General features: G+C 44.8%; 1 protein-coding gene across 1 annotated transcript in view; it reads right to left on the reverse strand.

Moving 5' to 3' along the window:
• LOC143804098 (uncharacterized) overlaps positions 1 to 18,861 on the reverse strand; it is a 64,775-nt gene extending 45,914 nt beyond the window's left edge. Inside the window, exons 1-3 of the mRNA XM_077281835.1 lie at positions 18,288 to 18,861; positions 17,575 to 17,751; positions 16,907 to 17,187 (exon numbers count right to left, since the gene is read on the reverse strand). Coding sequence (XP_077137950.1) covers positions 16,907 to 17,187; positions 17,575 to 17,751; positions 18,288 to 18,861 — 1,032 coding nt within the window. The remainder of the gene's footprint in view (positions 1 to 16,906; positions 17,188 to 17,574; positions 17,752 to 18,287) is intronic.
• Between the last annotated feature and the right edge of the window lie 4,862 nt (positions 18,862 to 23,723).

Below are 23,723 nucleotides of genomic sequence, written 5' to 3' on the forward strand. Positions count from 1 at the left end.
GTAACCAGGGTAAACATCGGGTTACTAAGCGTGGCCCTGCGCTTAGTAACCCGATGTTTACCCTGGTTACCCGGGTGCTGCAGGGGGACTTCGGCATCGTTGAAGACAGTTTCAACGATGCCGAAGTCGTTCCCCTGATCGTTGGTCGCTGGAGAGAGCTGTCTGTGTGACAGCTCCCCAGCGACCACACAGCGACCACACAGCGACGCTGCAGCGATCAGCATCGTTGTCTGTATCGCTACAGCGTCGCTGTGTGAGACGGGGCCTTTAGTGTCACGATAATGTTAAAAAAGTCATATTGTGAGTTTAGTTTCAGAAGGTTACATGGCTTTTCCAGACACGCTGCGGGCCATTCCGACCCCCCCTCTTCTCACTCTGCCTGTTGCTTGTGTGCGTAATTCAAACCCCTCACTAGAATCACTGAAGTTTTATGGCTTGGCCTGCACTCAACTTCCTCTCCCCTGCTATATGGGTAATGTGAGACCAGTGTGCTAGCAGCATCCACAGAGGAATTTATATGGCTTGAAAGTGAAAGTAGAAGTCAAAGCACATGGGAAAAAAACCCAGGAATGTCTTTGTCTGCCTTCTGAATCCACAAACATAAAGAATAGAAAGATGAGGGCATGTCATAACTCAGCCCACTCAGTGATGTCACGAGGAGAGGGCATATCTTAACCCTGGGGAGTTGGGAGTGAGTGTTGGTCCAGGAAACGAGCTAACAACAGCTCTTCAAAGCTGTCCTTATGCATCTTGATGTATCTCCTGAGCACATGGGCGACCAGGGGATGAAATGATCTGAACGACCTGTAAGTGTTCTATTCAATGTTAATCCTTTTTTTATTTGTAATTGCAATGTACATATGAATTGTCTTCTTTATAAAATCTTTTTAATACTTCGTAAACACTGCCTACATTTTTATGGAGTAAAATATACAATTTACTAGCTTGTGTCTCCCTGCTCTATAACAAACTGTGCGTCCTCTGAAGTGAATTAAACTACTGATTTGGGTTGGCAATGGACCAGTTAATCATTTAAAAATCAGAGCTGGTGGCAGCATACTTTGTTCTGTGCATTTGGGAGGCTTTGTAGCGACGGCGTTGATAATTATTGTTCCCGCCTGTGTGGGAGTAGTTATATCGCCCTTGCTGCAGCGTGCCCAATAGCCAGTACATAGCAGGCAGCCTTTCTGGCGACTAATTACCCTAGGTGCAGTACCTAGTCTGACCTGAGGGTAAGAGGGTGCCAGAGAGCTGCAAGTTCCAAACCGGAACTGGGAAGTGGGATACAGATAAATCCCCTTTAGAAGGAACCAGGGGCAACCAAACAACCCTGATTCATGACAAATTGGTGTGTGGGTGGGATGATAAAGGTATCTTTTCCATGAACCGTGACAGATTGATGGGATCCCTGACATATCCGTTGGGATCCGTGACATATTGTTGGCAGCACGGTGGGATCCGTGACATATTGGTGGGATAATAGAGCATTAGTTATCTGGTTTGAGCAATCATTCCTTTCACTAAAAACTTGCAGTTGTGGAGAGTACTCTGCGCAAAAAAGTTTTGGAGAACAAGCTCAGTGTTTACTAATCCTGAGACAATCGTGTGTACTTGCGATTACCCCCTCCCTTTCTCTTTGCTTTTCTAACCTATCTTTTATTTGGCAATGATGGCCGCAAAAGGAGAAGCCTGGTACATCCAGCAGAAGGACACTCTTGTTGGAGTATGCACGTACCATGGCCTCGACCCCCATGGCAAAACCAAAAGCCAAATGGTCACGGAACTGGTGAAATGGTGAAGGGTTAAACTGGTGAAGGGGACGAAGCCCGGCCTCAGAGCCCAGTGGCCGCAGAAGCCAGCACAAGCGAAAATGTTGCTGCAGCAGACGTCCAACCACTGAATGCCGGCCCTGCTAGCAACCAGGGCGGATTGGACCCCAACCTCCTGGAGGCCTTGGAACTACTCCCCGCTGACAAACATGATGGATGACTGCAGCTAATCAAGGAATACCGGCAGGAGGCCCAAGATGAGCGAGAGGCCCAGCAGGAGGTGGAGAGCCGAGTGGCAAGCGGAGCGGGAGCACCAGCTGGAGTTAGCCCGACTCCAGGTGCAGAGGTTGTCCCAGTCCAGCGGCGAGCCTAGCAGCGCTCAGATCCCAAAATGCCGGCCAGAGCACTTTCCTGTGATGGAAAACGATGGGGACTTGGACACTTTTTTCTGCAGGCCTTTGAGAAAGCCTGAAGACAGTACCAGCTGCCTGGGAACCAATGGGCCCGATACCTGACCCCAGGGCTAAAAGGCAAAGCTCTGTAGGCGTTTGCTTCTCTCCCTCAAGACCAAGATGACGACTATGAAGCCATCAAGCAGGCCCTGATAACCAAGTACCAGCTTACACCTGAGGTTTACCGTAGAAAGTTCTGGAACCTCCAACGTGGCCTACATGACAGTTACAGTGATGTGGCGCAAGGACTCCAGACCCACTTTGACTAGTGGACCCAAGGACTGTCAGTGACCACCTTTGCACAGCTGCGGGACCTGATGATCAAAGACCAGTTCTTACATCTTTGCCCAGCTGAGGTTCGACAGTTCGCGATGGACAGAGCCCAAAGACGTGACTAGAGCATCGCAGATTGCTGATGCCTATGAGGCAACCATAAATCGGAAGTGTGGAAGCCAGTCACTGCTAGCTGGAGAGGGGGTAAGCCTGCAACCAACGACAGTACCCCTGCCAGCCAACTCACCAGAGGCCCTGTCCCCGTTGCCAACAGCATCAGACCTACCACCGACCCTTGCCAGTGTTTTTTCTGAAAGCGGACTGGTCATATCAGCACCCTGTGTCCAGAGAAGCAGAGGAACCCCCCTAGTCAAGGCCCCAGGGCCTAATGCAGCAGTTCTTTTGGTTGGTGGGGCGGTTAGGAGGGTGTATGACAATGTGCAGCATGTCACCGTGGGGGGACATGTCGCTACAGGCCTCAAGGACAGCGGGGCTGAACGAACCCTCATCCGACCCGAACTGGCGGCCCGTAAAGAGATCATTCCAGGGAAAACCCTGACTGTCACTGGTATTTGAGGCATCAGCTGTCCCTTGCCAATGGCCTGGGTGTATATAGATTGGGGTGCCGGGAGCGGTGTGAAGGAAGTGGGGCTGTCCGATAACTTGCCCACTGATGTTTTATTGGGGACTGATTTGGGGAGGGTGGTTGCATACTATGTCCCTGACTCCACTCCCTGATCGAATGCTGATGATAGCAGTTGGAAATTGCATATGTTACCTGACAGTGCTTTACTGATTAATGATGTACCTGATAATTATTTTTCTGAAAATGGGGTAATACCGATAATGTAATGATGAAAATGTGCATGTGTTACCTGCTAACCATTTGTATCCTAAGAATGATGTGTTTACAGGTGCAGGAGTGCTCAGCCATATCGACCTGTGAGGTAGGATGTCTGAGGAATCCCGAACAGGAGCAAACGGTGGTGCTATGAGAAATGGGGAGATGCATGGGAACCGTAAGTAAGGTGATGATGTGCAACTGATGGTTCCCAGAGAAAGGTAACTGCTCCATAAGTAGCACTGCTCCTGGGATGTTAGGGATGGATGGGGAGGTAGTACCCATAGCAGCGCCGGCTGATGGATCTGTGGAAATCCCCGGGGAGACAGCCTACGTAGCTGTCACCCGCAGTCAGAGTGCCCGAAATGCAGATAATGTTCTGCCTTCTGAACCCTCCTCAGTCGCAGGTGTGACTGAACCCAGAGCAGGTCCCAGAGGGTTCCCGTGGGGACAGGACCCTGATGTCGCTTCTGGCTGCCCCTAGACAGGAGTTCCAGGTCACTCTGCACTCAGATGCGAGCCTGGAGAATTTGAGAGACCTCGCAGAGACGTGCACCTCCGTGAAATAGTAACATAGTAACATAGTAACATAGTTAGTAAGGCCGAAAAAAGACATTTGTCTATCCAGTTCAGCCTATATTCCATCATAATAAATCCCCAGATCTACGTCCTTCTACAGAACCTAATAATTGTATGATACAATATTGTTCTGCTCCAGGAAGACATCCAGGCCTCTCTTGAACCCCTCAACTGAGTTCGCCATCACCACCTCCTCAGGCAAGCAATTCCAGATTCTCACTGCCCTAACAGTAAAGAATCTTCTTCTATGTTGGTGGAAAAACCTTCTCTCCTCCAGACGCAAAGAATGCCCCCTTGTGCCCGTCACCTTCCTTGGTATAAACAGATCCTCAGCGAGATATTTGTATTGTCCCCTTATATACTTATACATGGTTATTAGATCGCCCCTCAGTCGTCTTTTTTCTAGACTAAATAATCCTAATTTCGCTAATCTATCTGGGTATTGTAGTTCTCCCATCCCCTTTATTAACTTTGTTGCCCTCCTTTGTACTCTCTCTAGTTCCATTATATCCTTTCTGAACACCGGTGCCCAAAACTGGACACAGTACTCCATGTGCGGTCTAACTAGGGATTTGTACAGGGGCAGTATAATGCTCTCATCATGTGTATCCAGACCTCTTTTAATGCACCCCATGATCCTGTTTGCCTTGGCAGCTGCTGCCTGGCACTGGCTGCTCCATGTAAGTTTATCATTAACTAGGATCCCCAAGTCCTTCTCCCTGTCAGATTTACGCAGTGGTTTCCCGTTCAGTGTGTAATGGTGATATTGATTCCTTCTTCCCATGTGTATAACCTTACATTTATCATTGTTAAACCTCATCTGCCACCTTTCAGCCCAAGTTTCCAACTTATCCAGATCCATCTGTAGCAGAAAACTATCTTCTCTTGTATTAACTGCTTTACATAGTTTTGTATCATCTGCAAATATCAATATTTTACTGTGTAAACCTTCTACCAGATCATTAATGAATATGTTGAAGAGAACAGGTCCCAATACCGACCCCTGCGGTACCCCACTGGTCACAGCGACCCAGTTAGAGACTATACCATTTATAACCACCCTCTGCTTTCTATCACTAAGCCAGTTACTAACCCATTTACACACATTTTCCCCCAGACCAAGCATTCTCATTTTGTGTACCAACCTCTTGTGCGGCACGGTATCAAACGCTTTGGAAAAATCGAGATATACCACGTCCAATGACTCACCGTGGTCCAGCCTATAGCTTACCTCTTCATAAAAACTGATTAGATTGGTTTGACAGGAGCGATTTCTCATAAACCCATGCTGATATGGAGTTAAACAGTTATTCTCATTGAGATAATCCAGAATAACATCCTTCAGAAACCCTTCAAATATTTTACCAACAGTAGAGGTTAGACTTACTGGCCTATAATTTCCAGGTTCACTTTTAGAGCCCTTTTTGAATATTGGCACCACATTTGCTATGCGCCAGTCCTGCGGAACAGACCCTGTCGCTATAGAGTCCCTAAAAATAAGAAATAATGGTTTATCTATTACATTACTTAGTTCTCTTAGTACTCGTGGGTGTATGCCATCCTGACCCGGAGATTTATCTATTTTAATCTTATTTAGCTGCTTTCGCACCTCTTCTTGGGTTAGATTGGTGACCCTTAATATAGGGTTTTCATTGTTTCTTGGGATTTCACCTAGCATTTCATTTTCCACCGTGAATACCGTGGAGAAGAAGGTGTTTAATATGTTAGCCTTTTCCTCGTCATCTACAACCATTCTTTCCTCACTATTAAGGAGAGGGTGTTCTGGGAATGAAGGAGGTTGTACCGGGAGACAGTACCCAGAAAATCCTAAAAGAAGTTGTTGAGGTAAAGACAACTGGTCGTCCTGCAGCAATTCTGTAGTGAGTTGTTCCGGATTGTCCATGAGATTCCGCTCGCTGGACACTTGGGGGTCAGCGAAACTTAGGCCCGGCTGTCTCAACACTTCTATTGGCTCAAGATGCGGACAGATGTGACAAACTACTGCTGCTCTTGTATCACCTGCCAAAGAGTGGGGAAGGCGGGGCCTGCTCTTAAGGCTCCCCTGATCCCTTTGCCAGTGATAGAGGAGCCTCCAGAGGATCACGGTGGACATTGTGGACCCGTTGGCCGTCCCCAGCAGCTCTGGAAAGCAATACGTCAGATAAGATGGCAGATGCACTGTTGGCTATCTTTTTCACGGGTAAGATTTCCCAGGGAGATGCTTACCGATCAAGGGACCCAATTCATATCTCACCTAATGGAGGCTCTCTAAGAAAATGCAGGTGAAGTGTCTGGTATTGAGTGCGTATAACAGACAATGGCTTGCGAGCACTTCAATGGTACCCTCAAACAGATGCTACGCATGCTGGTTAAAACCCAAGGATGCAACTGGGTGCCGTACCTCCCACACCTGCTATTCGCTTGCCGAAAGGTTCCGCAGGCCTCGACGGGGTTCTCCTCCTTCGAGCTCATGTATGACAGGCGAGTCCGGGGACCCCTTGGATTGGTAAAGTAATCCTGGGAAGAAGAGCCCAACCCTTCTGAAGTGTCCATATTGGAGTATGTTATGTGCTTCCGTGACAAGTGACAAGTGGCAGACCTTGACATAGTTGGTGCATGACAACATGACGCAGGCTCAGGCTGATCAGAAGCACTGGTACGACCAGAATGCCCGGGAGCGGACCTACCAGGTGGGTCAAAAGGTGTGGGTTCTAGTCCCCGTACCAAAGGATAAGCTTCAGGCAGCCTGGGAAGGCCGGTACGTTGTCCACCAACAGCTCAACCCAGTTACCTATGTGGTCATGCTTGACCACGCTCGGGATAGGCGAAAGGCCTTTCACGTCAACATGATGAAGGCTCATCATGAATGTGAAGCTTACGTCCTACCGGTTTGCAGCCTGCCCAAAGACGGGGAGGAAGACCCCCTCCTGGACATGCTGGCCCAAGCCAAGGCCGGGTGGGTCAATCGAGGATGTGGAGGTAGGAGCCTTGTTAACCGAACCCCAGCGGTCGCAGTTGTGGACCACGCTGGAACCCTTCTGGGCCGTGTTCTCCAACCGACCTGGAAGGACGATGTTAGCGGTCCACGAGGTGGACATCGGGAATCATACCCCACTATGGCGAACAACCTATCAGATCTCCGACAAGGTGCAGCAGGTTATGCACCAGGAGATCGATGAGATGTTACAGCTGGGGGCGATTCAACGGTCAAAAAGAGCATGGGCCTCACCTGTAGTACTCGTGCCAAAGAAGCATCAGACCACCCGGTTCTGTGTGGACTACAGGGGGCTCAACGCCATCACAGCCTCTGACGCACACCCAATACCGCGCAACGAGGAGCTGCTTGAGCGGTTAGCTGGCGCAAAATATCTGACCATAATGGATCTGAGTCGAGGATACTGGCAGATCCCCCTGAGCCCTGAGGAGCAGAAGTCTGCTTTTATCACACCCTTCAGACTGTATGAGTCCACAGTCATGCCCTTCGGCATGAATAATGCCCCTGCCCCTTTCCAGCAGATGGTCAACCACCTGCTTCAGGGACTGGAGAAGTACGCGGTGGCGTACTTGGATGACATTGCCATCTTCAGTTCCTCCTGGGATGAACACCTGAAGCATCTTTAGGATGTGCTCCGGCGAATTCACCAAGCCGGTCTGACTATCAAGCTGGGAAAGTGCCAGATGGGCATGAGAGAGGTCCACTACCTGGGGCACCGGGTAGGTGGGAAGTCCATAAAGCCAGAGCCTGGGAAAGTGGATGTGATCACGTCTTGGCCCACCCCCCAGGACCAAGAAACAGGTGATGTCCTTCCTGTTCACTGCAAGGTACTATAGGCGCTTCGTACACAACTATAGTAGCCTGGCAAAACCCTTGATGGACCTCACCAGGAAGAAGCTACCCCACATAGTCGACTGGACTGACGGCTGTGAGGAGGCCTTCCAGGCATTGAAAACAGCCTTGTGCAACGTTCCTGTGTTGAAAGCAGTCGACAGTACTATCGACCATTCTTGGTGCAGACCGATACCAGCGAGTTTGGCCTTGGTGCTGTGCTCAGCCAGGTCGACTCGAGGAACCACGAGCACCCCGTGTTGTACCTGAGCCGGAAGCTTCTGCCTAGGGAAATGGCCTATTCCACCATCCAGGAGTGCCTGGCCATAGTCTGGGCCTTGCAATGTTTGCAGCCCTACTGTATGGGCGCTGTTATGATCCGGTGATTTTGGAGCCGCATGAACTTTCTCTGGAGTAGGTGGAAACTGTACTCACCGCAAAACCTGAACTAACACCGCAACTAGAAGTAGCCGTGGGGTGTGCCTAACAAACCCTAGACACCTCGACACAGCCGGAGGACTAAATACCCCTATAGATGGAAATAGGAATACTACCTTGCCTCAGAGCAGAACCCCAAAGGATAGGCAGCCCCCCACGAATATTGACTGTGAGTAGGAGAAGAAAGACACACGCAGGCAGAAAACAGGATTCAGCAAAAGAGGCCACTCTAGCTAAATAGGGAAAGATAGAACAGAATACTAAGCGGTCAGTATTAAAACCCTTCCAAAAATATCCACAGCAGATAATACAAAAAGTTCCACAATCTAACTAAAGACATGGAATGTATATCTGCCACTCCAGAGAATCCAACAAGACTGAGAAAATACTGACACAATCTAAGCTGGACAAAAAAAACCACTGAATAGTACTGAATTATTAAGCACACAGCATGTGTGCCACAGAAACAAAACCAGACACTTATTTTTGCTGATTTGGCAGAGGGCAGAAGGAACCAAACCAGGACCAAAACCTCCCAACAACCATGGACAACTGGCAAGGACTAATGAATCCTGCACGCCTAAATACCCCAGTCAGAACTGCAATCAGCAGATACACCTGACCAGGAATGCAACTCAGGGACAACTGCATTACCACCTACAACCACCGGAGGGAGCCCAAAAGCAGAATTCACAACAGGGCGCACCTTCACTGTAGTGACTGACCCCCACCCTCTGCACGCTGACACGCTGTGGGCCATTCCAAGCCCCCTCTTCTCACACTTCCTACTGCTCATGTGTGTAATTCAAAAACCTCACTAGAATCACTGAATAAGTTTTACAGCGTGGCCTGCAGGAAACTTCCTCCCCCCTGCTATATGGGTAATGTGAGACCACTGTGCTAGCAGCATCCACAGAGGAATTTATATGGCTTCAAAGTGAAAGTACAAGTCGAAGCACATGGGAAAAAAAAACAGGAATGTCTTCGTCCTGAGAATCCAAAAACGTAAAGAATAGAAAGAGGAGGGCATGTCATAACTCAGCCCACTCAGTGATTTCATGAGGAGAGGGCATATCTTAACCCTGGGGAGTTGGGAATGAGTGTTGGTCCAGGAAGCGAGCTAACAACAGCTCTTCAAAGCTGTCCTTATGCATCTTGATGTATCTCCTGAGCACATGGGTGACCAGGAGATGAAATAATCTGAATGACCTGTAAGTGTTCTATTCAATTTTAATGCTTTTTTTATTTGTAATTTCAATGTACATATGAATTGTCTTCTTTATAAAATCTTTTTAATACTTTGTAAACACTGCCTACCTTTTTATGGAGTAAAATATACAATTTACTAGCTTGTGTCTCCCTGCTCTATGACAAACTGTGCATCATCTGAAGTGAATTACGCCACTGATTTGGGTTGGCTCCGGACCCGTTAATCCTTTGAAAATCAGAGGCGGTGGCAGCATACTTTGTTCTATGCATATGGGAGGCTTTGTAGCAACGGTGGCGTTGATAATTATTGTTCCCGCATGTGTGGGAGTAGTTATATTGCCCTGGCTGCAGCGTGCCCAATAGCCAGTACATAGGAGGCAGCCTTTCTGATGACTAATTACCCTAGGTGCAGTACCTAGTCTGACCTGAGGGTAAGAGGGCGCCAGAGAGCTGCAAGTTCCAAACCAGAACTGGGAAGTGGGATACAGATAAAAACCCCTTCAGAAAGAACCAGGGACAACCAAACAACCCCGGTTCGTGACAAATTGGTGTGAGTGGTGGGGATGATAAAGGTATCTTCTCTGTGAACCGTGACAGATTGGTGGGATCCCTGACATATCTGTTGAGATCCATGACATATTGTTGGCAGCACGGTGGGATCCGTGACACGTAGCATTACAGGGACTCTTCATGACTAGTGATGAGCGAGTGTACTCGTTGCTCGGGTTTTCCAGAGCACGCTCGGGTGACTTCTGAGTATTTGTTATTGCTTGGAGATATAGTTTTCATTGCCTCAGTTGCATGATTTACGGCTTCCAGATACGTTGAATACAGGTGAGAATTCCCTAACAAACAGGCATTCCTCACATGTATTCAGCATATCTGGAAGCCGTAAATCATGCAACTGAGGTGATGAAAACTATCTCCAAGCAGTAATAAACACTCGGAGGTCACCCGAGCGTGCTCGGGAAAACCCGAGTGTGAAGAAACCAGATTGTATCTTAATTTACCAGACAAACATGTTTCTGCAAAAACCAGGGGAGCTGGCTTTTTGTCTGTATATTGGCTTATGAATTTGGGTGTTTGCGTCTGGTGGATCAAGAGGACAGACTTGCCAACTTATATACTATCTAACATACTGTGTAAAGGTACCTTCACACTGAACAACTTAACAACGATAACGATAGCGATCCGTGATGTTGCAGCGTCCTGGATAGCGATATCGTTGCGTTTGACACGCAGCAGCGATCAGGATCCTGCTGTGATATCGTTGGTCGGAGCTAGAAGGCCAGCACCTTATTTCATCGCTGGATCTCCCGCAGACATCGCTGAGTCGGCGTGTGACACCGATTCAGCGATGTCTTCACTGGTAACCAGGGTAAACATCGGGTTACTAAGTCCAGGGCCGCACTTAGTAACACGATATTTACCTTGGTTACCAGTGTAAATGTAAAAAAAAACAAACACTACATACTTACATTCCGATGTCTGTCGCGTCCCCCAACGTTCTGCTTCCCTGCACGGTGTCAGCGCCGGCCGGCCGTAAAGCAAAGCACAGCGGTGACGTCACCGCTCTGCTTTAGGGCCGGCGCTTACAGTGCAGGGAAGCAGAACGCCGGGGAACGCAGCAGACACCGGAATGTAAGTATGTAGTGTTTTGGGGTTTTTTACATTTACACTGGTAACCAGGGTAAACATCAGGTTACTAAGCGCGGCCCTGCGCTTATTAACCCGATGTTTACCCTGGTTACCCGGGGACTTCGGCATTGTTGGTCGCTGGAGAGCTGTCTGTGTGACAGCTCTCCAGCGACCACACAGCGACGCAGCGATCGGCATCGTTGTCTAGATCGCTGCAGCGTCGCTAAATGTGACGGTACCTTAAGTCTGTAACAGTGACTGTACATTGAGTGTGTTAAGCTTTGTTTATTGATGTGTGCTTATATGCTAATAGTGCTACTTAATCCCATCACCATTGTTTACCTTATCTTGATGTTGGACTGAAAGACCCTGGGAGCTCTGACATCATGTCAACTGGCTTTGGACCTTGTATGGACTCTATGGACAGTTCTTGGTCATCTCCCTATGCTTGTCGTTACCCCTTCTCTGTGCGTTCATCCACAGATGGCGTAGCGACCCTGGGAGCTCTGACATCATGTCATACTGGAAATACATGGAGACGCAGTGATCTTTTATATGCGCCCATGTGAGCTCTGACATCATGTCAACTGGCCTTGGACCTTGTATGGACTCTATGGACAGTTCTTGGTCATCTCTCTATGCTTGTCGTTACCCCTTCTCTGTGCGTTCATCCACAGATGGAGTAGTGACCCTGGGAGCTCTGACATCATGTCATACTGGAAATACATGGAGACACAGTGATCTTTTATATGCGCCCATGTGACCCTGGGAGCTCTGACATCGTGTCCTACTGGAAATACGTGGAGACACAGTGATATTTTATATGCGCCCATGTAACCAAACAATTCCAGCCATGGTGAGATTGTTCTGTTTGCTATTGTGTGTTGTGCACAACTAAGTGAGGAATAACTCACATCCTCGCAGTATGTCCCAAAACTATATCAAAACCTCAAAGAAAGGACATAGTTCCACAATATCCAAAACCACTATTAGATAGTTTATTTAAATATATTACAAAAATTTAAAATGGAGAAACTGACAAAAATAATCCATAGTGCATATCACTTTACAGAAAACATCAAATAGGGTACAGATCAACCATACTGGAAAATAAACCCCAATGAGACGAATAAATATATACACATATTATAAGAGGTCCTAAGACCAAGTAAAGTGCAAAAAAGTGTCTCTAAGCATTAGTACCAGTGAAGAGATGATCCGTGGTTCCCCAGGACTCTAGCTCCAACGTACGTTTCGCCTCTGTGGCTTTTTCAAGGAGTGAGGAGGAAGTGAAGGTCTGGATCTTATATACGTGACCCCAACCAATCATATAGTACACAACATACCATGTGATACATACAATATAAAAAACAAAAATTACAGGCCGAAATAGATGCTGTACCATAAGAAAAATAATTAATTAGATTAATCGCATATATGTGACAGATAAAGTGCTAAAAAACATTCCCCAAATCGACGCACATAGGATGATAGCCGGAACTCAAACCGGAAATGATGTATCGCGGCTGGGATCACATCATGTGACACCCAGGGATAACGCGAGATGAGAGTGCGTTCCACCCTGGACCGCAAACGGTGGACTCCCATCGCTGATGACATAATGATGTGGAGCACAGTGAAAAGTGTATCCACACCAATTGGTAAGCCGTACGTCACAGATGATCACAAATACAACTGAAGGTAACAACCCACACTTACAAAAGGGGAAAGATCCGGACTACAAGAAATATGTATTACACCAAGCATAAAAACAGTATGTAAAAACAGATGGGATATGCATCAGTAACACAGTATATATAACAGATCAATAACACAGCATATATTAAAAATAAAGATGACGCATCACAATGTGTGTGCAAGCGGAACACTCACCGCTGGCACACAAACCGGAGGAGACATCAAAACTATACCACCATATAATAAAAAAGAAAAAGTATAATTACATCTATATATATATATATATATATATATATATATATATATATATATATATATAAAAGTGAAGTGCCATATTAAGACATACCAAATATATTATAATATAATATATATATATATATAATAAAAATAATAATGATAAAAATAAAAATCTAAATATAATAAAAAGTGATGAGTGCAGTGAACCACACGTGCGAACGAGTGACATAAAGTGACAAAATAAGGTGGTATGAAAAATATTTTTAATGCTGGTCCTAACGTAGATTCCCATCACAGAAAACCAGATGGTAGGGTAAAACTAAAAAAGACGATGACTTGGAAGCTAAGTGTTGTTGTTTGGGGTTAATACCCTTTCTTTGCTGCCCTTGGAACCTTATATGGGTATTTTTAGACTGTATATTGACGATATTGGTTATCGACAGGTATCTATATTTTAGCTACTAACCTTCAGTTGTGTGCCTTTTTGGCTATAACCCTGTCCTTACTGTACAGTGTGATATCAAAAATATCGGACACTATTGTAGGTCTATGAATGTAATCTATCTATTTATGTAGGTTGGTACCCTGCCTAAAGCCTGTTAAGGCTGCTCTATACAGTCTAGGATTGTTTTTTGAACCAGGTTTTAATAATTAGGTAATTTTTACCTCCCCGTGTTATTATTGTCCTTTATGTATTTATCTGCAATCCTAACTAAGGCATATGACATCTACACATTTGGTAATTAGTAGATAGTATGCTTTGAGCCAATTAGTTAGAGGTATATATCAGTGCTCATTTGCAGGATGCACAACCACTGTCTGGTATAGGACAATACATGGGGGTTATACTTGTGCACCTTAGTCTGCTCTCTCTATGCTTTACTTCATTTCTTTCATAAGCTTATTGTTTTCCCACCTATAGTTTATGTCATTTAATAGGGCTAGCTGGGGTCAGCCGCCGTTGAGTGGGGGCGCCAAAATCGTCTCTATCAGGGTGCCAACCTCCACTGCTAGGAAGGGACAGCAGCTAAGCATAGGGACATATGCTAGGGTAGGTGCACAATTGGATCTCTTTTGTTTTTCTGTTATTCACTGGGAATTGGTATTTTTAGAGTATCTATTTAATAAAAGTTAATCTTTTAAGGGGATTACATGTTACACACACACACACCCACACACACCATAAAAGTGAAGTGCCATATTAAGACATACCAAATATAATAATCGTATAAGTGCCCTAATATATAGATATATTAATAAAAATAATGATAAAAATAATATAAATATAATAAAAAGTGATGAGTGCAGTGAACCACACGTGCGAACGAGTGAAATAAAGTGACAAAATAAGGTGGTATGAAAAATATTTTTAATGCTGGTCCTAACGTAGATTCCCATCACAGAAAAACAGATGGTAGGGTACATAGTTACATAGTTAGTAAGGCCGAAAAAAGACATTTGTCCATCCAGTTCAGCCTATATTCCATCATAATAAATCCCCAGATCTACGTCCTTCTACAGAACCTAATAATTGTATGATACAATATTGTTCTGCTCCAGGAAGACATCCAGGCCTCTCTTGAACCCCTCGACTGAGTTCGCCATCACCACCTCCTCAGGCAAGCAATTCCAGATTCTCACTGCCCTATCAGTAAAGAATCCTCTTCTATGTTGGTGGAAAAACCTTCTCTCCTCCAGATGCAAAGAATGCCCCCTTGTGCCCGTCACCTTCCTTGGCATAAACAGATCCTCAGCGAGATATTTGTATTGTCCCCTCATATACTTATACATGGTTATTAGATCGCCCCTCAGTCGTCTTTTTTCTAGACTAAATAATCCTAATTTCGCTAATCTATCTGGGTATTGTAGTTCTCCCATCCCCTTTATTAATTTTGTTGCCCTCCTTTGTACTCTCTCTAGTTCCATTATATCCTTCTTGAGCACCGGTGCCCAAAACTGGACACAGTACTCCATGTGCGGTCTAACTAGGGATTTGTACAGAGGCAGTATAATGCTCTCATCATGTGTATCCAGACCTCTTTTAATGCACCCCATGATCCTGTTTGCCTTGGCAGCTGCTGCCTGGCACTGGCTGCTCCAGGTAAGTTTATCATTAACTAGGATCCCCAAGTCCTTCTCCATGTCAGATTTACCCAGTGGTTTCCCATTCAGTGTGTAATGGTGACATTGATTCCTTCTTCCCATGTGTATAACCTTACATTTATCATTGTTAAACCTCATCTGCCACCTTTCAGCCCAAGTTTCCAACTTATCCAGATCCATCTGTAGCAGAATACTATCTTCTCTTGTATTAACTGCTTTACATAGTTTTGTATCATCTGCAAATATCAATATTTTACTGTGTAAACCTTCTACCAGATCATTAATGAATATGTTGAAGAGAACAGGTCCCAATACCGACCCCTGCGGTACCCCACTGGTCACAGCGACCCAGTTAGAGACTATACCATTTATAGCCACCCTCTGCTTTCTATCACTAAGCCAGTTACTAACCCATTTACACACATTTTCCCCCAGACCAAGGATTCTCATTTTGTGTACCAACCTCTTGTGCGGCACGGTATCAAACGCTTTGGAAAAATCGAGATATACCACGTCCAATGACTCACCGTGGTCCAGCCTATAGCTTACCTCTTCATAAAAACTGATTAGATTGGTTTGACAGGAGCGATTTCTCATAAACCCATGCTGATATGGAGTTAAACAGTTATTCTCATTGAGATAATCCAGAATAACATCCTTCAGAAACCCTTCAAATATTTTACCAACAGTAGAGGTTAGACTTACTGGCCTATAATTTCCAGGTTCACTTTTAGAGCCCTTTTTGAATATTGGCACCACATTTGCTATGCGCCAGTCCTGCGGAACAGACCCCGTCGCTATAGAGTCCCTAAAAATAAGAAATAATGGTTTATCTATTACATTACTTAGTTCTCTTAGTACTCGTGGGTGTATGCCATCCGGACCCGGAGATTTATCTATTTTAATCTTATTTAGCCAGTTTCGCACCTCTTCTTGGGTTAGATTGGTGACCCTTAATATAGGGTTTTCATTGTTTCTTGGGATTTCACCTAGCATTTCATTTTCCACCGTGAATACCGTGGAGAAGAAGGTGTTTAATATGTTAGCTTTTTCCTCGTCATCTACAACCATTCTTTCCTCACTATTTTTAAAAAAACTAAAAACAGAAAAAAAGAAAGAATAAATAATTAAAAACACAACAGAGAATCAAAATACTGTTTCATAAAAATGCACTAAATGATAACTGTTCATTTAGGCCCTTGGGTGCCAATGTGTCTAGTCTATAAATCCATTTAGCCTCAACTTGGGCCAGGCGCTTCTTAATATCTCCACCTCTGACATTGAAAACCAATTGATCGATCCCTCTCACTTTTAGTAGGGACCCATTACACTGATGGAATAATTTAAAATGTTTGGGCAATGTTTTGAGGGAATCAATGTCAGTGGTGGTTTGTGCTGCTTCGATATCACGTACGTGCTCTCTGACTCTCAGTCTGAGCTCCCTTGAAGTTAGGCCAATGTATTTGAGTTTGCATGGGCAACTAGCACAATATATGACCGCCATAGTAGTACATGTGATTGGGTAGAGAATCTTGTACGTTTTGTCCCCATCAGCATTCGAGAAGGTGATACAGTTCTCTATGTTGGGGCATGCCACACAAGTACCACATGGACGACAACCTCATTTAGGACCATGTGATCCAAATGAGTTGTCAGCCTTTTTTTTTGTATAGTGGCTATGCACCAAAACATCACGGAAGTTTGAAGATCTTCTGTACGTGATAGATGGTCTAGGAGGTAAGTACTGCATTAAAATGGGATCCAATTGTAAGACTCTTCAGTGTTTCGATAGAATACCTCTCACCTCATGCCATCTACAATTAAATGATTGAATATATCGTACCTTTTCGAATTCTTGAGTCACTGGTCTCAGTTTGTTCAATGCTTTGGAACGATCAGTACGTTTAGCCCGCCAATAACCTCGTTCAATGCTTTGAGAAGAATATCCTCTTTCAGTAAATCTCATACTTAGGTCCGTGCTCTGTTTCTCAAAAGAATCTTCATCAGAACAAATTTGTCGCATCCTTAAAAATTGTCCCACCGGTATACCCCAGATGAGACTGGATTGATGTGATGACGAAAAATGGAGTAAACTGTTCGTTGAAGTGGATTTTCGGAACACATCTGTGTGAACAAATCCCAATTCATCAACTTTAAGGCAGACGTCAAAAAATTCTACGTCTGATCTTCCTGCTTTGTATGTTAATCGCAGATTTAAATTGTCATTTAAATGTCTCATAAAAATCTGCAATTCCTCCAAAGACCCCTGCCAAATGAATAGTATATCATCAATGAACCTTCCCCATTATTGCACTCTATCAACCATTGGTATGGGTTCTGTAATAAAGATTTTTCTCTCCCACAGCTCCAGGAACAAATTAGCATATGAGGGCGCAAAAGCCGCCCCCATTGCTGTTCCCTGGAGCTGTAGGAAAAATTTTTCATCAAAAACAAAAAAATTATGAGTGAGTGCAAACCGGAGAAGGTCCATGATGAAAGAACAAAACTCACCATCTTGACTGGACATCATCAAGAACTGTTCAACAGCCGTCAGACCATCTTCATGTTTTATTGAGGTGTAAAGAGATTCGATATCACAGGTCACCAAAACCATATTATCCTCCAGTTGAAGTCCATCCATTTTACGGAGTACATCATTTGTATCCTTCAGGTATGACGGTAATGTTTCTACCAAGGGATGAAGGACAAAGTCAATAAATTTACATATTGGCTCACTGAAACTATTATTCCCTGCCACAATAGGACGACCCGGTGGACAAGCTAGATTTTTATGTACCTTCGGGAGGGCATAAAAAGTTGCAATCGTTGGATGTTCTACAATTAGATATTCCATCTGTTTTTTACTAATGATTGAAGATTCTGCAAAATGTTTTTAAAGCTGCAGGCAAAAGGATGAAAGGGGGTTGAACGTGAGTTTCTTATAGCACCTCACATCTTTCAACAATCTATACACCTCTCTTTCATACATTTCACAAGGCCAAATAATGGTGTTGCCACCCTTATCCGAGGGTTTAATTACTATATCAGTCCTAGCAGACAACTCTTCAATAGCTTTCTTATGTTCCAATGTGCAATTGTGACCGGATATCCTGGTGGATATTTTTTTCAAATCATCACTAATTAAACAAAAAGGTCACTATTCGCATTTAGGGTGAGAGGTGGAAATTTTTTGGACTTAGGAATCAAAGTTCTTGGAAACTTACTTGAAGGTAAAGAAGATTGTTCCAGCAAGAGTGCATTCAAAGCATCCAAGGCTTCCATCTCCTCCTCCATATCCAAAGTCATATCATTACTATTGATTGTGTTCTTATGATGAAATTTTATCAAAAGTATTTTGCGTGCAAAGAGATGCAAATCTTTTATTGCTACAAATGGATCAAATTTAGCAGTAGGTGAAAAATTCAAACCAAGGTCAAGTACTTCCAATTGGGGGACTGTAAGATCAATATTAGATAAATTAATTACCTTATTAGTGGCCAGTGTGCTTGTTCCGGTCACTAAAGGAGTCATCTTTTTCCTAGGCGATAGATGTCCATGATTCTTACGCTTCTGAGTCCTGGTGTTGTAGATTCTTCTTGCCCCTGAACTGGTTGATTCATAAGATGTTGAAGAAGTCACAGATCCACTCCTGGCTCTAGCTTGTCTTGGAGGAAGCTTCCATTTGTATACTCTATTGTTCTCTTTATCAGCTAAATCCCTTGCATATTTTTTAGTTTTGGTCTCCTTAATTTGTTTCTCCCATAATACATGTAAAGGTACCTTCACACGAAACGACATTATAACGATATCGCTAGCAATCCGTGACGTTGCAGCGTCCTCGCTAGCGATATCGTTTCGTTTGACACGCAGCAGCGATCAGGATCCTGCTGTGATGTCGCTGGTCGCTGAATAAAGTCCAGAACTTTATTTGGTCGTCCGATCGCTGTGTATCGTTGTGTTTGAAAGCAAAAGCAACGATACCAGCGATATTTTACACTGGTAACCAGGGTAAACATCGGGTTACTAAGCGCAGGGCCGCGCTTAGTTACCCAATGTTTACCCTGGTTACTAGCGTAAAATGTAAAAAAAACAAACAGCACATACTCACATTGCGTCCCCTGCAGTCTGCTTCCTCCTCTGACTCAGCGCCGCAAAGTGAAAGTGAAAGCAGCACAGCGGTGACGTCACCGCTCTGCTCTCACTGTACGGCGCTCAGTCAGTCAGGAAGTGGACGCAGGGGGACGTGAATGTAAGTATGTGCTGTTTGTTTTTTTTAGATTTTACGCTGGTAACCAGGGTAAACATCGGGTTACTAAGCGCGGCCCTGCGCTTAGTTACCCGATGTTTACCCTGGTTACCAGGGGACCTCGGCATAGTTGATCGCTGGAGAGCGGTCTGTGTGACAGCTCTCCAGCGACCAAACAGCGACGCTGCAGCGATCGACATCGTTGTCGCTATCGCTGCAGCGTCGCTTCGTGTGAAGGTACCTTAAGTCCTCCAATTCCTTCCTGAATTTCTCAATTTCTGATTGTGTAATCAATTTATTGAGGTCCTTCTGAAGATCCTCTCTCTCTTTTTCCAATAGAGACAAAGATTGTGAGTTGAATTGCACTATCAAAGTCAGGAAAGAATTAGAGCAGGTATCACATATGTTCTCCCATGCTGATGAGAACCCAACATAATCTCTCCCATATGACGGAAACAATTGCACCCGCAAACCTCTAGGGATCAAATGTTTGCTCAGATAGTTCTCTAAGAAGATTTTGTTCCACCAGATTTTTATCCTCCGGTGGAAACCATTTTTTATTTTACTTTTTAGCTCACGTATATTACTAAGATTAGTGCTATCTTGTACAGGTTCCCCTTTAAACATATTTTCTGCTTGTATCAGCCAATTGGCCTCAAGGGTGCGAAGATCCATCTTGAAGAAACAGAAACAGCAATTAAGCATACAGTGCCTACAAGTAGTATTCAACCCCCTGCAGATTTAGCAGGTTTACACATTTGGAATTAACTTGGCATTGTGACATTTGGACTGTAGATCAGCCTGGAAGTGTGAAATGCACTGCAGCATAAAAGAATGTTATTTCTTTGTTTATTTTTTTTTTAAATTGTGAAAAGTCTTTTCAGAGGGTCATTTATTATTCAACCCCTCAACCCACCAGAATTCTGTTTGGTTCCCCTAAAGTATTAAGAAGTAGTTCAGGCACAAAGAACAATGAGCTTCACATGTTTGGATTAATTATCTCTTTTTCCAGCCTTTTCTGACTATTTAAGACCCTCCCCAAACTTGTGAACAGCACTCAAACATGGTCAACATGGGAAAGACAAAGGAGCATTCCAAGGCCATCAGAGACAAGATCGTGGAGGGTCACAAGGCTGGCAAGGGGTACAAAACCCTTTCCAAGGAGTTGGGCCTACCTGTCTCCACTATTGGGAGCATCATCCGGAAGTGGAAGGCTTATGGAACTACTGTTAGCCTTCCACGGCCTGGACAGCCTTTGAAAGTTTCCTCCTGTGCCGAGGCCAGGCTTGTCCGAAGAGTCAAGGCTAACCCAAGGACAACAAGGAAGGAGCTCCGGGAAGATCTCATGGCAGTGGGGACATTGGTTTCAGTCAATACCATAAGTAACGTACTCCACCGCAATGGTCTCCGTTCCAGACGAGCCCGTAAGGTACCTTTACTTTCAAAGCGTCATGTCAAGGCTCGTCTACAGTTTGCTCATGATCACTTGGAGGACTCTGAGACTGACTGGTTCAAGGTTCTCCGGTCTGATGAGACCAAGATCGAGATCTTTGGTGCCAACCACACACATGACGTTTGGAGACTGGATGGCACTGCATACGATCCCAAGAATACCATCCCTACAGTCAAGCATGGTGGTGGCAGCATCATGCTGTGGGGCTGTTTCTCAGCCAAGGGGCCTGGCCATCTGGTCCGCATCCATGGGAAGATGGATAGCACGGCCTACCTGGAGATTTTGGCCAAGAACCTCCGCTCCTCCATCAAGGATCTTAAGATGGGTCATCATTTCATCTTCCAACAAGACAACGACCCAAAGCACACAGCCAAGAAAACCAAGGCCTGGTTCAAGAGGCAAAAATTCAAGGTGTTGCAGTGGCCTAGTCAGTCTCCTGACCTTAACCCAATTGAAAACTTGTGGAAGGAGCTCAAGATTAAAGTCCACATGAGACACCCAAAGAACCTAGATAACTTGGAGAAGATCTGCATGGAGGAGTGGGCCAAGATAACTCCAGAGCCCTGTGCCGGCCTGATCAGGTCTTATAAAAGACGATTATTAGCTGTAATTGCAAACAAAGGTTATTCCACAAAATATTAAACCTAGGGGTTGAATAATAATTGACCCACACTTTTATGTTTAAAATTTATAAAAATTTAACTGAGCAACAAAACTTTTTGGTTTGTAAGATTTATGCATCTGTTAATAAATCCTGCTCTTGTTTGAAGTTTGAAGGCTCTAACTTATTTGCATCTTATTAAACCTGCTAAATCTGCAGGGGGTTGAATACTACTTGTAGGCACTGTAAATATTACCCAAAAAGAGTATCAAATACAATGCACAACTAAGTGAGGAATAACTCACATCCTCGCAGTATGTCCCAAAACTATATCAAAACCTCAAAGAAAGGACATAGTTCCACAATATCCAAAACCACTATTAGATAGTTTATTTAAATATATTACAAAAATTTAAAATGGAGAAACTGACAAAAATAATCCATAGTGCATATCACTTTTTTTCACCGTGCTCCACATCATGTCATCAGCGATGGGAGTCCACCGCTTGCGGTCCAGGGTGGAACGCACTCTCATCTCGCGTTATCCCTGGGTGTCACATGATGTGATCCCAGCCGCGATACGTCATTTCCGGTTTGAGTTCCGGCTATCATCCTATGTGCGTCGATTTGGGGAATGTTTTTTAGCACTTTATCTGTCACATATATGCGATTAATCTAATTAATTATTTTTCTTATGCTACAGCATCTATTTCGGCCTGTAATTTTAGTTTTTTATATTGTATGTATCACATGGTATGTTGTGTACTATATGATTGGTTGGGGTCACGTATATAAGATCCAGACCTTCACTTCCTCCTCACTCCTTGAAAAAGCCACAGAGGCGAAACGTACGTTGGAGCTGGAGTCCTGGGGAACCACGGATCATCTCTTCACTGGTACTAATGCTTAGAGACACTTTTTTGCACTTTACTTGGTCTTAGGACCTCTTATGATATGTGTATATATTTATTCGTCTCATTGGGGTTTATTTTCCAGTATGGTTGATCTGTACCCTATTTGATGTTTTCTGTAAAGTGATATGCACTATGGATTATTTTTGTCAGTTTCTCCATTTTAAATTTTTGTAATATATTTAAATAAACTATCTAATAGTGGTTTTGGATATTGTGGAACTATGTCCTTTCTTTGAGGTTTTGATATTGTGTGTTGTGGTTCAATAAAGTATTGCCACAGTTTTACCTTAACCCTGTGTTGTATGTGTAGTGTATTGCCCACGGTGAGATAGAGCGGGCGTTCAGTGGTATGAGCCGTGGTCTATGCAGTCTTGCTAAAGACAGCCGGGCCAGCGGACGAGAGCACCCACTGACCCCTTTTCTCCACACCGAGCAACGAGTATACTCGCTCATCACTATTTATGAGGAGTCCCTATACGCAGATTTATATTATTTACGACTTGAGTCACCCTCCCCTGGCTGAGTGGGACAGAGTCAATTGCCTGAATGCTTAGGGATCTCGCCAGCGTCCTGCATCTCAGACCATGGGTCTAGACAAAGCAAGAATCCATCAAATTGACTCCAGCTCCACTGTCCACAAGCACCAGTATAGTCTCAGTTACCCTGCCAACCACCACTTCAGCAGGGATGGTGCACTGAGATGAAAAGATGGAGGAAATATACAAACCCTGGTCACCTCCCTCCACACGACCTGGGGGATGTGGCTTCTGAGATGGTGAAGGTACTTTGGCGTGAGCAGGGCAGACATTGATGAAACGACCAGTCTGCCCACAGTAGAAACATACCCCCATACCACGGTGGACCACAGGCAACCCTGTTTGAAATGAGACTCCTCCCACCTGCATAGGTTCGTCCGTCTGCACCGATGTGTCCTCCTCCCTAGAAAGGACAAAACGGGGAAGATTTGGTGTGTGTCTCTACCTGAGACGTCTATTCACCCAGATAGCAAGGGCCATGGTGGCTTCCAACGACCCAGGAGTAGCAGAGTATCTTGCAGCCTAGGTGACAGACCTTGACAAAAATGGCTTATAAAGGCAGGGTCTTTCCACTGCATGTCAGTGGCCCACCTCCTGAACTCTGAGTAGTACTCCTCAGCCGGCTGACCCTCCTGCTTGATTTTGCTGAGTCTAGACTTGGCTAGGGAGACGCCATCAGGATCCCCATACACCAGCGCCATTGCTGCAAAAAACTCGTCCACCAACCGCAAGGATGGTCAGCAGGGAGAAGGTCCAGGATTGGGAATCACCCTTGAGAAGGGAGACTATTATCCCCACACGCTGTTCCTCACTCCCTGAAGAATGAGAGCGGAGCCTGAAATATAATTTACAGGCCTCCTGAAAAACCAAGTTATAATCTCTCCCTCCAGAGAACCTACCAGGGAGAGAT

This window comes from Ranitomeya variabilis, chromosome 2 (assembly GCF_051348905.1).
Source record: "Ranitomeya variabilis isolate aRanVar5 chromosome 2, aRanVar5.hap1, whole genome shotgun sequence".
Taxonomy (NCBI): Eukaryota; Metazoa; Chordata; class Amphibia; order Anura; family Dendrobatidae; genus Ranitomeya; species Ranitomeya variabilis.